At 40.3% G+C, this 14846-nt stretch overlaps 1 protein-coding gene across 2 annotated transcripts; it reads left to right on the top strand.

Moving 5' to 3' along the window:
- Positions 1 to 151: 151 nt before the first annotated feature.
- vps35l (VPS35 endosomal protein sorting factor like) lies at positions 152 to 14529 on the top strand. Of its 2 annotated transcripts, none has more exons than XM_051939936.1 (30): positions 152 to 201; positions 1460 to 1559; positions 1865 to 2047; positions 2202 to 2321; positions 3273 to 3297; positions 3859 to 3938; positions 4138 to 4266; positions 4426 to 4510; positions 4595 to 4651; positions 4806 to 4902; positions 5371 to 5418; positions 6556 to 6649; positions 6767 to 6967; positions 7134 to 7180; positions 7924 to 8035; positions 8260 to 8376; positions 8468 to 8521; positions 8605 to 8685; positions 8785 to 8847; positions 8961 to 9046; positions 9157 to 9237; positions 9470 to 9533; positions 10805 to 10903; positions 10986 to 11063; positions 11199 to 11313; positions 11627 to 11766; positions 12201 to 12366; positions 12551 to 12669; positions 13558 to 13704; positions 14347 to 14529. In XM_051939936.1, the coding sequence occupies exons 1-30, from the start codon at positions 185 to 187 to the stop codon at positions 14443 to 14445; spliced, it is 2904 nt and encodes a 967-aa protein (XP_051795896.1). In that variant the 5' UTR covers positions 152 to 184; the 3' UTR covers positions 14446 to 14529. The 2 variants fall into 2 exon arrangements, with proteins under 2 accessions (XP_051795896.1, XP_022070429.2); XM_022214737.2 differs by having other exon boundaries at positions 13555 to 13704.
- The last annotated feature ends 317 nt before the right edge of the window (positions 14530 to 14846 follow it).

The following is a 14846-nucleotide window of genomic DNA, read 5'->3' as shown; positions in this document are numbered from 1 at the left end:
GCCCATCATAACACTCTGTCGTTATCTCAAATGTTAAAATGACACCTTATTATATACCCACTGTGGTTTTGCTTAATGTGACAACAATAAATATGTAACAAAACGCTAATATGACAACAAAAACGGCGTTTTACCACAATTCGGCTTAACCAGGAAGTCCAAAAATGTCACATGACGTAGAAAAATGGCTGCGGTGCAGTGGTAAGATGCTTTTTTTCTTCTGATAAAAACTACTTGTTATCTACATAAATCAATTATATCGTCAATATATCGATACTGTGTGGCATTTGAGAACATGATTGCAGTGTAAATATGTGTATTGCGCGCTTTAGTGAAAGTTACCGTCCCAAATGAAAGGCCAACTTTTTTTTGCAGCTTTTCAACATCACATTACCAACAAAAGCCACTGCAGTATTATTGAGTCTTTTTATTACTGTGTCCTGTTTGGCTGTAATTTGGTTGTAGCTTCTGAGGGAGTGTCATGGTTGCTACACAGGTTAACTAGCACTCTCACATCCTGCTCGTTTCCATTTTACACTATAAATTATCTCTGGATAAACTCTCAAATACAGAGCAAAATGCAGTGCTCGTCCAAGGTTTTAGCATTTGCTCCTTTCTTTATATCTGTATTAAAAATCACTTTTGCTAAATGTCTACTGTTGTAAAATAAAGTTATTCTAAATACCCTGGAATAAATATGTTAGCAAGACAGAAACTTGTTAGGTTTTTAGATGGATAGCACCTCTATTTATGAGATAATGATTAGCATCTATGTGCAGATTTTAGCCTATAGAATTAACTAGACCCTGACTGATGTTGATATTGGCCTGTCACATATATTGATATTAGCATTAGAGAAAAAGATGCTTGTGTTAATTTAAAAATTAGGCCTTCAAATAGTTTGTCCTGCACAGCGACTCCCATTCCGTTGTTTACAATATTCTCAGCACTACCTGCAGCACATGTAGCAGAGTAGAGCTCCAGAAATAACATATATGTACGTTTCATCCAAGCAATAGTAGTGATATATTTTTCAACATATGACAGGTTCAGAGGTGTTCTAGTTTCAAGATGCTATTGCAAAATGGTCAAAAAATGCTGGGAGTCATTAATTTAGTTTTTCACTGTGAAGCACTTTGGTCACCCTTTGGGCTCTTGTAAAGAGCTATAGAAATAAACTTTGATTGATTGATTGATTGATTGACTGAATTCCTTAAAGCTGTAGTTACATGTAAGATCTTTTTGCCTTTGGGTGTAGTTTTAGTTTAAATATTTTGGGCTGCCATGTGTTCACATTTGTCTCTCATGACGACACCTGCCAGCGCATACCTTCATCTGTGTGTTTAAGGAAAGTTCTCATTAAGTAATGGGACATAAGAAGCACTTGCAAACGAGGAGTGCATCAGAGTGACTCTTCAATAACCTGGTTTGCTTTGCTGTCTGTCTGTTGTGCGACCAGGCGTTCCCGTGGACGCAACTATGATGCAGAGCTGCAGAAGTATCGCCCTGAGGCAGCTCTGGTGGAGTTTGGAGACTACCATCCCCTCAAACCCATCATGGTATCAGTGTCCTGCTCTTGTTCAGCTGTATCACTATAACCTCTACAAATGCAATCAGATATCCCAAAAAAACACCTCATAACCCCTCATTTAGCTTACTCCTTGCGTAATTGGTTTTATTTAACACACATTTATAGCAAACTAAATAAATGACCAAATGTATGATAGAATTTTTTTTAAAAATCCAGCCAGTATGGATGAAAAATATTTTTTTTGAAATAATGAATGACCTAAAACATGAGAGAAAGAACATTGGTATAATCCTTTAAAGCTGACACAACTTTGACCCTCTCCTTTCCATTCAGGTGACAGATACAAAGACTCGCCGTGGAGCCCGTAAAGGCAGCACCTCCTCCTCTTCATCCTCTTCTTCCTCAGCACCCGCAGACCCCCTCAGCTCCATGCTGGACGGTACCGACCCTCTGTCCATGTTTGCTGCCGCCTCGGTCAGCGAGACTCCTGCCATGTCACACAGCAGCTCCACAGGGGTTAGTTCATACTGCAGACAGAGAAGCTTAAAAACAAACCTGCAGGGAAAAACTCATATTATAGTCATTAGATATCGCCATTATTAATGTTCAAATGCTGTTCAACGTTCACGGAAATGGAGACAGATAACAAATTTGATTGCTGTGCTTTCAGGACCTGGGGAGGAAGAGGAGGGAGAAGGAGGAAGAGGTAGTGGGACCAGATTTTGAGCATTGGTTATCAAAGCGGGGTGAAATCCTGGCCAGGTTCACCACCACCGAGAAACTGTCAATTGTAAGTCGCAACAGTAATGATGAAGTTGTTCTGTGGTCGACGGGGCTTGTGTAGGTTATTTAACAGACTGTAAGAGCTTTTTAATGGGACATACATTGCAGCTGCGGTTTAATTTTTGACAGTCTACTAGTGGCAGAATGACAGAAAACAAACAACACAGCCCACAATTATTCCTCTCAATTTATTCTATTATCGATATTTTATTTTGTCAGTACAGTACTTACCAGCTGTATTTAGCAGTAGACTCTAATGATATAATCAGTCAGAGTCCCAACCTGGACCTCTGGGTTTTAGTCTTTGGATGAAATGACTATTAAAACATTTTTAATGTGACAGAGGTCAGTTAAAACACTGCAAATGCAAGAAAAGCGATTCCACAAAGCCTCAAAATAACCACAGAGAGATAGTCTGGAGATTTGGAGGACCTAGTTCTTGTCTTTGCCCCACAATCCTCCTATGCCTGGATGAGGAATGGGATGTACTACTACTGATGATATATGATGTTTTAAAAAAAATCTTACTGTTATGTTATTTATATGATGATATAATATTAACAATAATTATGATCATATATTTTTTTAAAAATCTAAAAAGGTTACAATAATATGATTAGTGTGATCCTTTTGGCCATAACAATTTTGTGGCTTAAATCTAATATTGTGACATGCCTAGATTGGGCATGGATAAGTGGCAGAAAACTAATGGAAGTTTCAAAAAAATAATGGTTAAAAAGTGCATTTCTTTTGATGATAAAGTTTTTGCTAAACTCAACATTTGCTAGTAGCTGTGTCCTGACGGTCAGAAGTTTTGACATTTTCTTGCCGGATGTCTACAGCAAACAAGAAAAAAACGTTCACAACATTCGTAGATCCAATCTTTTAATACTTGGTTACTGTGAATAGTCATGGTTTATAACACTAAAACCTAATTCTAATGTCTTTGTTGTCACAGAATCTCTTCATGGGCTCTGACAGAGGTAAGACCTGAGTTTGTGTAGAACATAATAAACTTCATTAGGACATCATGCCACTTTAGAAGCCTATAAAATGCCTGATGATATTTTGCATGTGTCATATTGCCAGTAAATCCTTTGACAAAATCAGAAAGTACTGATCTAGCTCTTCAAAGCCTGATGCGTGTTTTTCCTCAGTGCCATAAAGCTTCATCATAGTTTAGAAACACTTGAAGGAGCCACACTCCCACACTGTTCCTTCACTTTAGTTTTGTTTGACTCAGCCCCTGTCCTGCTGCTAATGCATCAAATACACAACTGACAGTGGCTCACAACAAATATGCCATGCACTTCTGTTTGAGTATGTAAATGCAAAAGTTGCTAAACAGTGCACATCATAAATATACACAAAATGGACTGTTTGGGTTTTAACAGGCTTATTTCAATCCAATAACCTGTTTCTAGGCTAATTAAATGATCTGAAATATGTCTGCACAATGTAGATTTGAATCATATTAATTTTTTATTTTACCACTCTATTTCAAGAAAGCCAATAAAGCAGCATTTTTTTCACTTCTGCCTCAGGAAAGGCTCTCAGTCCAGGATCATCAGCTGTTTCAGAGAAAGTTCGCACTCGTCTGGAGGAGCTGGATGATCTGGAGGAGGTGAGTTTGTCAGACATTTTATAAGCACTGAATGTCTGCTTACAGATGTGCATTTGTCATGAACTTGAATGAAAATGGTCAATTAATGTGGCTTAAAAAGATTTCAACCTCAATGTCCTCTTCTCAGGTTTTAATATAATTTCAGCTAGGCACAAGCTATTTTAGATCAGGGATGTGACCTGCATATTTGTGTGTTCAGGGGTCCCAGAGGGAGCTGCTGAACCTCTCCCAGCAGGATTACGCCAACCGCATCGAGGAGCTGAACCAGTCCCTGAAGGAGGCCTGGGCCTCCGACCAGAAGGTCAAAGCTCTGAAGATTGTCATCCAGGTAATCCAATGTTCGGAAACATTGATCCCTAGAATAAAAGTCAGATGTATACAGTCTTGAAGATAGAGCTTGTTCAGTCGTTGATAGACTTTAATAAAATGCGGCAACATTAACTGGTGTTTATTTTAGGATTATCATGATTTGTGATGTGTGTTCCAGTGCTCCAAGCTTTTGTCTGACACCTCTGTGATCCAGTTCTACCCCAGCAAGTTTGTTCTCATCACTGATATCCTCGACACTTTTGGTGTGTGAAGTGGCCTCATTTACTTCAGTAGTTAATCATTTTAAGAATTTGTAAGTTCTCTGACTGTGTTCTTCTTGTTTGTAGGCCGACTGGTGTACGACAGAATCTGGACCATGTGTTCAGACCCACGACCCTTACCCGGTACCAACTTATAGAAATAGTGTCAACTTAACTGTTATTTATGCCTGTGAATGTGCTTATTTTTATGGTATTTTGACTTTCTTGTCAGCTTTTTAGTTGACATTGTATTGATTGATTTATTATTTGCATGTCATTTGATTTTGTTCCACCTCAGACGGCTTCACAGTTGAAGATGTGAACGACACGGCCAAGGAAACATGTCTCAACTGGTTCTTTAAGATCGCCTCCATCAGAGAACTTCTGCCTAGACTGTATCCTTCATCAGCGTCACACAATGTAGATCTGTCTTTGAGAAATATTCTCAAATCATCAGGACTTGAAATTTATTTATCTCCCATTTGAGCCCCCTTTGTATTGACTTAAGATTTTACATTTACCAAAAAAAGATTTCTTTAATGTAGCAATTGCCTATAAATTTTGGAAGTATCTCTTCAGTGAAAGTTCAGAGGCAGTTACTACAATTATCTACAATATATTCTATGGTGTCCTTCATCCTCTACCTTTGTAATCAGAATTATTGACATGGAGTGGTCTACAAAATAGTCCATTAGCTTTTACATATAGAAGGACATGTGTACATATTCTTGTCTTGAGAAGGACTTATTTTTACCTTTACCTGAACTGAAATCAGATCTGGTTTTTAATTTATTGAACACTTGATTTTGGTTGTGAAAAGAATATATTATGCACAAAAATGTCTCTTTAACCTTAAAGCACAGATATGTTGAAGCTGCCATCCTCAAGTGTAACCGCTTCCTCAACAAATCGTGAGTCTTTGTAGTTTCTCTTTAGGGTACATAATGATGTAGCTTGAATGTTTTTTAAAAACTGCATTAAATAGCCTTTAGACATTACAGTGATGCAATATAAGATTTATAATACAACATACAGGTTTGTAATATGGAGTCAAATATTTGGATTACTACCAAAAAACTGGTTAGAGTTAGTTTGCTAAACAATTCTGTCCATCCATTATCTATACACCCCTTAATCCTCATTAGGGTCACGGGGTGAACTTAGGGTGAAGGTAGGGGACACCCTGGACAGGTCGCAGGGCCACATATACAGACAAACAATCACACTTCCCATTCACACCTACAGACACTTTAGAATCTCCAGTTAACCTCAGCATGTTTTTTGGACTGTGGGAAGAAGCTGAAGAACACAGAGAAAACCCACACATGCACAGGGAGAACATGCAAACTCCATGCAGAAAGATCCCAAGCCCAGTACAGGACACGAACTGTAGAGGCGACAGTGCTAACCACCGAGCCACTGTGCAGTCCACCAATTCTAATACATTTGTTTTATTAAACTAATCCACGACCAATGCTGGATTTTTTAGGGTTGATACAGACTGATTTTCATCCCTAAAATTGTTAATCATTTTTATATTATCAATACATCAGCTAATATTCTTTATATATATACGTATATATACATACATACATACATACATACATACATAGTATGTATGTATGTATGTATGTATTACATACATACATACACACATACATGTATGTATGTATATGTATATGTTAGTTATGCTGAAAAATAAGCAGCTAGAAAACAACCTGACATACCACACTTGACTCCGCACCACTGTCTGCTCAGCTGTGATACATGCTCTGCTACTTGTACTACAGACAGTAGTGAGAGTATATTAACAATAAAGTTAATCGCAAGCATCATTTTCTGCATTATTTTTATAAAAAGAGTTTTTGTGTTTGACACATATCAGGGGACATATACCCCAATGCTGATGCATCTGTGGTAGGCCACTATCAGTAAATAATATCAGACAATGAATATATCAGTTAGGCTTGACATTGAACATAGCAAATTGTCCGTCCTGCTACAGTATTTTTACTTTCTACCTCCATTTTTTCCTCCGCATTCCACAGTGGCATTCAGGAGACCCTCCCTCGGTTGACGGCAATGATCAGAGGTATCGGAGATCCTTTGGTGGCTGCGTATGCCAGAGCTTACCTCTGCAGGGTGAGATGTGATCAATCAATTCATTCATTTATTTATTCATCCCACATATTAAGTCCCTCCTGTTCCCAGCTGAGCCTTTCTCTTTCAGCTAAATTAAAATGTCATTTTTCAATCTAGGTGGGCATGGAGGTGGCTCCCCACCTCAAAGACAGCCTGAACCGCAACTTCTTCGACCTGCTCGGCACCTTCAAGCAGATCAGTGCAGAGAGCGTCCAGAACCAGCTGGTCCTGCAGAGGGTGGAGGTCCCTGAGTACCTGACGCTCTACTCTCCTGCCATCAACTGGATCCTGCAGTGTATCGCCTACAGAGCTCCAGAGGTATTTAGCAGGACTTATTCACATGCAAACAGAAAGAGGAAGAGTATTGCCAAAAAATGTTCACTTTTAGTAGTTTAATTGCAAATGTTGAGCATGTGTAAGCATTTATGGAGCCACAAACTTAGTAGAATTGCTGCTCTTAATGATGTTTTTGTTTTCACTTTAGCCTCTGCTAACGGAGATGATGGAGAGATGCAAGACGCTAGGAAATAAGTGAGTTTTTTAGCAACAAAATAATAATGAAAATGTTAATTTAATGTGTTTGCTTTTTTCCTGTCAGTGAAAAGATTATTTTGTACAAGATGTATATATATATATATTATCTTTCCTCTAAATAGTTTTGACATCATTTCAGAACTCTGGTCTGTAAGATGTTTGTTTATATAAAGTTAACAGTTTATTACTCCACCATGGAACGTGACCTTCTGCGTGCATTTGTCCTTCCGTCTGTTAATCTGTCCATGCGCAGCATTACTCAAAAATGGACTAATGGACTTGGATGAAATTTTCAGGGAAGGTCAGAAATGACACACGATTTGATATCTGTACATAATGTACACGTGTATAACACACGCCTATACTCAGCGCAAGGTCATTTTGTTTGTGGGTACATCTGTATTAAATGGTCACATTCTATGTTGCTGTGATTTCGACCACACATTCGTCAGAAATGATACAACGACTGAGCAGCCTTGGTGGAGTACTGCGCTCCCTGAGTTATATTTTGTAATGCCGTGGGGCTGATAGATCAGTTATGCCTTATACCAGATAGAGTTAAAAAGTTCCAAGACTGTGCCTGTAAAAACTGTCAATGTCTTAAATTTAACCATCCCATGAAGTCGTCTTGTTGTACAGCGATGCACAGCTCCCTGTGCTCCTGCAACATTTAAAACACTCTGGAGCTGGTGATGTACAGACAGTGTCCTTTTTAACCATCGTGTTCCGTTTTCCAACAGTGCCTTGCTTCTGAATTCAGTTATGAGGGCCTTCAGGCCGGAGTTTGTCGCAGTCAGAGCTACTGACTTCATCAGTATGATAAAAGAGTGTGACGAGTCTGGCTTTCCAAAGGTCAGAGCAACTCTAATGTGCTTCACCAGACAATATCATGACTTACATTTTTGATTTTTGCTTCTGACCCAGACAGTCTGTAAAGTGTTTACTGTAAATTGTTAATGTAAAAGTTGAGAATGGGGTAGAAGTTTGCAAACTAGTTAAGAATACAGGAGCATGTTCTGTTGTTGAGGTCACTGGCTGAAATATGAATGAACGTTTACCTGTCGCCTCCTCCTCAGCATCTGTTGTTCGGATCTCTGGGGCGCAGTCTGGCCTGTGCAGATCCTCCAGAATCTGAGAGGCTCACAATCCTGAATGAAGCCTGGAAGGTCATCACCAAAGTCCGCAGTCCTCAGGTAACACTGAAGCTAGTGTTCATTAAGACACTAGTGTTCATTAAGACTGTTGTTTCAATCAAAATACTCAAAATTTATTTGTGGTTTTCAGGATTACATCAACTGCGCTGAAATCTGGGTGGAGTTCACCTGCCGACACTTTACAGTGAGCACAGCACTGTGAAAAGACTCTTGATCATTTAAAATTGTGTTGCCTTTCTTAACTCTGTTTCTCTCTTTTACTCTCAGAAACGAGAAGTCAACACAGTTCTGGCTGACATCATCAAACACATGACGCCTGACCGAGCATTCGAGGACGCCTATCCTCAGGTTGACAGAATGATTTACGTTGTTGCATTGAATCTAAAATCCTCATCTTCTCTTCATCTGCTCTGTACTGACTCTGTTTTGTTTTTGTTCTACATGCAGCTGCAGTCAGTGATCAGGAAGATCCTCACCTACTTCCATGATTTCTCCCTCCTCTTCTCCATGGTCAGCTTCTTCAGTTTAAAATGGTTCATAGCACTCTAAACAAGCTGAAAGCGTCCTGTGATTTCCCTTCATCAAGCCGCACTTTCACAGTTTTCCAATTTTCTGTTCCTCAGGAGCGTTTCCTGCCATTCCTCGACATGTTCCAGAAGGACAGTGTGAGGGTGGAGGTCTGCAAATCCATCATGGAGGTCTTCATCAAGTAAGAGTTTGTTGAAATCAGAAGATGTGTCAAGTAGCCCACAGAAAAAATGTTAACCTCAAAAAAATCTGCTTTTAATTTGTCTCAATCTGTTGTTTTGTGTCCTGCAGACACCAGGTGGAGCTCACCAGAGACCCAGTCATCCTCAACGCCATGCTGCACATCTGCAAGACCATGCACGACTCTGTCAAGTGTGTTATATACCTTTAAGTAATTACTTTGTTGCTGTACACATTGGAGACTTTTTCGTCTTGTTGTTACACAATTACAGTTTGAATTTAAGTCTGAGTGAAAATCAGTAATTTTGACTGCCTATTTGTCTCCCCAGTTTGAGTTCTGTTAGCATTGTCAGTCATATTTCGTCCCTCTGAACAGCCTGGTGACTGTTTTCAGTCAGTAACTCTTCTGCACTTTGTCCTGCAGTGCTCTTACTCTTGAGGATGAGAAAAGATCTTTGGCTCTGCTGATCATCGGCTTCATCCGCATGGTGAGACTTCTCTTCTGTTGGTGTATTAGATTTCTTTATGGTCAACACATCCCATGACACACTCAACTGTTTCTCATCAGTCACTCGGTACTTTATGGTTTCAGTAAGCTGTCAGTGTCTCCACATCAAAGCCACTGGTTTCTGCTGAAGACATGCATCTTTAAAATGGCTCTAGACAGACAGACGGACAGATAGACAGCTTAGTAACCAGACTGACATTAACTATATAGTTTTATTTTTTAAGAGACGAAGTGATTTCCTATGTAAGACAGTCATTTTAGTTTTTAGCAAATGTAGGTCAATCAGAAGTAAATCAGGTAGTTTTTGGGGACTATTTTCCACTGCAGATCCATCCATATTTGATGGCCTTGTACACCAAGTGTTTATAGCAGCAGGACGGTTGATGTGGAAGTCATTCAGTATGTGTTTGTATTAATGAAGAACATTTCACCCACTATTGCCTAAATATGTGCTTTTAATTGATTTTGGTCATCAACTAAGAACAATGACAATGAGAAGCTTCACAAGAGTTTGAACATTGACAGAAGTTTCAGGCCTGGATGGATCTGAAATGAAGCAATCAAGGTGTTGTTGAGGGGTGGACTTTCATCTTGAATCTGAGTGGTTTGATTACAATAATGCATTACCTGTTTAGGAATATATTTTCACAGTCTTAAAGAGAATTGGACCACTAACTGCTTCACAGATATGTGTTAATGGGATCAATTTATCTTTGGGATTTGGAGATATACAGTAAAAACATAGAGAATTTCACAAAAGCACTCTTCTGTACTATCACCGTTTCCCTTCTAAAGCTTTTCAGCCTTGGTGTTTGACAAGCCTCAAACATCCATCCATCCTCTATACACCGCTTTATCCTCACTAGGGTCACGGGGGGTGCTGGAGTCTATCCCAGCTGACTCGGGCGAAGGCAGGGGACACCCTGGACAGGTCCCAGTCTGTCACAGGGCTACATATACAGACAAACAATCACACTCACATTCACACCTACAGGCAATTTAGAGTTATCAATTAACCTCAGCATACTTTTGGACTGTGGGAGGAAGCCGGAGTACCCGGAGAAAACCCACACATGCACAGGGAGAACATGCAAACTCCATGCAGAAAGATCCCAGGCCCACAGCCTCAAACATGAAATCTTTTATTTAATAATTAAAATGACAAACATCAAGCAAGTAAATATGTTATTACATTTTTTTTTAGTAAAACAAGAAATGTTTCCTCACTTTTTGTTCTGTGTCTCTGTTCAGGTTTCGTTTGGTCGTGACTTTGAGCAGCAGCTGAGTTTCTGTGTGGAGGCCAGAGCCACCTTCTGTAACCTGGAGCCAGTTCTGGTGCAGCTCATCCACGTCAGTATAAGTCTGTTTGTATGTTTTGTTTCAATACTGATGCACACAAACCGTCTTCTTTATGTAACCTTGTCATTTCCAGACGGTGAACCAGCTGGCCATGGAGACCCTGAGAGTGGTGAGAGGGAGTCACTCCCGGAAAACTGCTGCTTTTGTCAGAGTGAGTCAAACACACACAGCTTCTGATCACTGCAGACCTCCATACATTCCTGCAGGATGAGATTTCTGCAGCCTGAGAGAAACAAGAGCTTCATCACTGCTGGTTAATGGATTTGCGTCTCTGCCTCTCCTGCAGGCGTGTGCTGCCTACAGTTTCATCACCATCCCGTCTCTCAGCAGCATCTTCAGTCGTCTCAGCCTCTACCTGCTGTCTGGACAGGTTGCTTTGGCTAACCAGTGTCTCTCCCAGTGTAAGCAGCTGCTGTGTTTCAGATTTTAAACTGAAAGTAAAACTCAAGACTTACTGTTTAAAGCTTTGGCCTTCTGTCTGAAGCTGTTTCAACAATATCCTACTCTTTAGGGATTCACTTCTTCCTTCTTTTTTTATACGTTCTACCTTCCTGTCTGCTTTGTCTTTTCCTGATCTTTTGTTTCCTCTCCTTGGTCATCTGTCGTTTCCACCTGTATTTCCCAACTTCTCCCATCTCTCCTCCTTCCTATCTTCCTTTTGTTCCTCCTTTTCTTCCTCCCTTAATCTTTCCGTCTGTCTCCCCTCTCCTCCAGCGGATGCTTTCCTTCAGGCAGCAGTCAGTATTCTTCCAGAGGTTCCTCGCTCCATCAGCATAGAGGGGAAACTTCGTTCTTCTGAGAGCTTCCTTCTGGACTTCATCAACAACTTCTTGGCAACGCTGCTGGTTGTCCCGGTAACACTTCATTCCTTCTCATCAGCCTCTCAGTACAGACGTTTTATGAGACCTAGTTGGATTCTCTTTGTTCATCATTTGATCATGTTTTTTGGAAATGCAGTTTGGCCGTTGGGGTTTCAACCATTTGTATAATAGTATTTTACACATTTAATGTGAACTATTTTGGGCTACATTTATGACTGTGAATGTTCCCACTGTTTATTTAAAACTAAAACCATCTGCCTTTTACAGGTCTGTTCCAAAAATGTTGGGAATAATTGTATTTTTACAAGCTAGACAATATGCAGGAGTCTGTTGTTCTCATTCCTTTCTAACACTTGTGTCATGAAATAAATGTGAGAAAAGTTCCTTTGTCTTTCCAGGAGATGTAACACATCTATAATCTCCCCATTATTCCCTGTATAGTTTGACAAATGTGTGTGTGTTTACAGGACCATCCGGAGCATGGGGTGCTCTACTTAGTCCGCGGCCTGCTCAACATGGTCCAGGATTACACCTGGGAGGACAACAGTGATGCAAAGGTGCGGGTTTACATCAGCGCTCTGCCTCTGCTGGCCGCCATGAGCCAGGAAACATATCTCTACTCCATCCCCAAAGGTAACAACACACATTTTTGTACACATTTAGATTATCAGGTTGCGATTGTAGTTCATCTTCTACTCAGTGACTTTCTCTGTATTTTTTGTCAGTTATTGCAAGATTGTTTTTATGTTATGGCAAACCTGTTCATCAAAAGCCTTAATCCCAACTAAATGTAGTTTTCTCTGTGTCCTGGTCTCAGTGGACTCCAATGAGACACTATATGGAGGAGATCCCAAGTTTCTATCAGAGATCAACAAGCTGTGTGAGACTCTGATCGGACAGATCCTGGACCACCTGAAGGCGCTCGGTCGGGACGAGGTCAGAACAGAAACAACTGACTGTCACCAGCATTGGCTCAGTTTTTTGTAATGGTGCTTTCATTTTTGTTATATTGTCAACAAAGCTGTGAAGCTTTCATTGTAAAGAATTTTTACTCTGCCAAGGAATGCAACGGAGGGATGTGACAGTCGGTGTGGGTCTGTCTGTCTGTTTGCAACATTACTCAAAAATGGACTAACGGATTTGGATGAAATTTTCAGGGAAGGTCAGAATTGACAGAAGGATTAACCAGTGAGATTTGGCAGTGATGTAGCTCATAGTCTGGATCCACAGATTTGTTAAAGATTTCTGTATTATTGCGAGTTAGCGACATAGCGTTACTGTAACTATGACAACAAGTGAACGCTACATCAGCTGCCTGCTGGCGATCACATGATTACGATCCTACTACAAATCAACCCCTGTGGACTTATCTGTCGGGAATGATACAAGAAGCAATTGATTAAATTGAGGGGGTGTTTACAAGTCCCTTCAATTCCCGCTTCCCACTATTATCTTTAGGTCATGGGACTCGGTATCCGTATATAACGTACACATGCGTAACACGTGCCTGTGCTCAGTGTAAGGCCGTTTTGTTTGTGGGTGCATCTATATTAAATGACCACATTCTATGTTGCCATGATTTCTGATCATTAGTAACTAATTAACAACTGCTGCATTTCTAAAAAGAGTGCTGCATTTCTGACAATGCCACATGGGGAAGTGAACAGCCTTGTGAAGTACTGCGCTCTCTGACTGTTTCTGTTTTGTTACAATGTGATCACAGTTTTGATGATGATCCAGATTTGAGGTTTAAAACCAAAGTTATTGTGCTGCCTTTCTGAAAAACATTGCACTGACACCTTTTGTCTCGCCGTCTTGCAGCAGAGCCCCCGCCGTCAAGGTGCTCTAGCTTTCTCCCTGTTTGGTGTCCTGTTGGCTCACGGTGATCTGAGGAACAACAAGCTGAGCCAGCTGGCCGTCAACCTGTGGAACCTCAGCCACAAACACGGATACTGTGAGACTCGGATCTCTGTGAGTTGAAGTTTTACAGATTCTCCTCCGAATTAGTTTTTGCCTGCACTTGGTTCAGATTACAGCCTCATTAATCTGTTAGGCAGACTAGATTTGTGGCCATCTTTATCATTTAAAGTGTAATGTGTCAGGCAGGAGTTGCTCAGTGCATACCTATCCTTCCAATATTTGAAGCAAACATTACTTTGGCAGACTATGGTGGTTCTGAACAGTTCCATTTGGAGCTGTTGGCTGCTTCCAGTGATGCCTAAAAAATTGCTCTTTAGTGTAACAGTGGTGTTGCTATCGAGGGATCATCCTGCCATCTGAAGGGAGATATTACAGTCTGGTGGATTTGCACATAATAGCATAAAGTCAACAAAATTACTTGTTTGGACTCTTCTATTTGTCAGCTCTGGCCTTTCAAGGTTCAGAATGATTTGAAAGAGAAGGTGGCACATTCAGCCATTTCCGACCCTTGAAAAGTCCATTTTTACAAATCTGGAAAGAAACATTAACACCAGCATTGACGCATTTCATCACAGTTAAGTCACTTAGTTTGCAACTCAACATGGTTTTAGGTGTGCAGTCCTTCTTTAAACAACAGCCTAAATCACTTTTTCTTGTGAATGAAGCCTGACCTCTTGTCTCTGTCTGCTGCAGGTTCGGACTCTGGAGTACATCAAACATCAGGCTCAGCAGCCTGACATGGTTCACCTGTCAGATACAGTCCAGAGACTCGCACTGCAGTCCCGCACCTGAACAACATCCTCAGTAATGTTTGTAAAATCATTTAAGTGTTCCAGGTAAATTGGTGTAAATAAAACTAACAAGAAGCACAAAGTAGTTTAAAAATGTCATGTTTTGTTTTTTTGTGAGGAACATTTGAAGGGATGTGAATGCATGAAAAGCCATTTGTATCATATTCACACCACTTATCTCAGATTGCAGTGGCTCTCTAGTGTTTCAGAACTCAACTCCAAAGTGATTTATCAGTGTGTGAACTGGCCAAGAATGTCTCTTCCCTCTGCTCCACTTAAAACCACAAGAGTCAAACGGACTTTTCCAGCAGCCTAAAACATTATTTGTTGGGGCAGAGCAGACTCCACACATCTTGGTATCAGAAGCTACACGTCTGTCCTCTGAACATAAAAGATAAGTTA

This window comes from Acanthochromis polyacanthus, chromosome 19 (genome assembly GCF_021347895.1).
Source record: "Acanthochromis polyacanthus isolate Apoly-LR-REF ecotype Palm Island chromosome 19, KAUST_Apoly_ChrSc, whole genome shotgun sequence".
In the NCBI taxonomy this organism is placed as follows: domain Eukaryota; kingdom Metazoa; phylum Chordata; class Actinopteri; family Pomacentridae; genus Acanthochromis; species Acanthochromis polyacanthus.
This window is presented reverse-complemented; position numbering and strand designations above follow the sequence as displayed.

Bases quoted from the DNA above. Each gene is read 5' to 3' on its own strand.
- vps35l (XM_022214737.2), top strand. The intron at 5,419-6,555 runs GTGAGTCTTTGT...CGCATTCCACAG, and splicing joins AACCGCTTCCTCAACAAATC to TGGCATTCAGGAGACCCTCC. The intron at 7,181-7,923 runs GTGAGTTTTTTA...GTTTTCCAACAG, and splicing joins TGCAAGACGCTAGGAAATAA to TGCCTTGCTTCTGAATTCAG.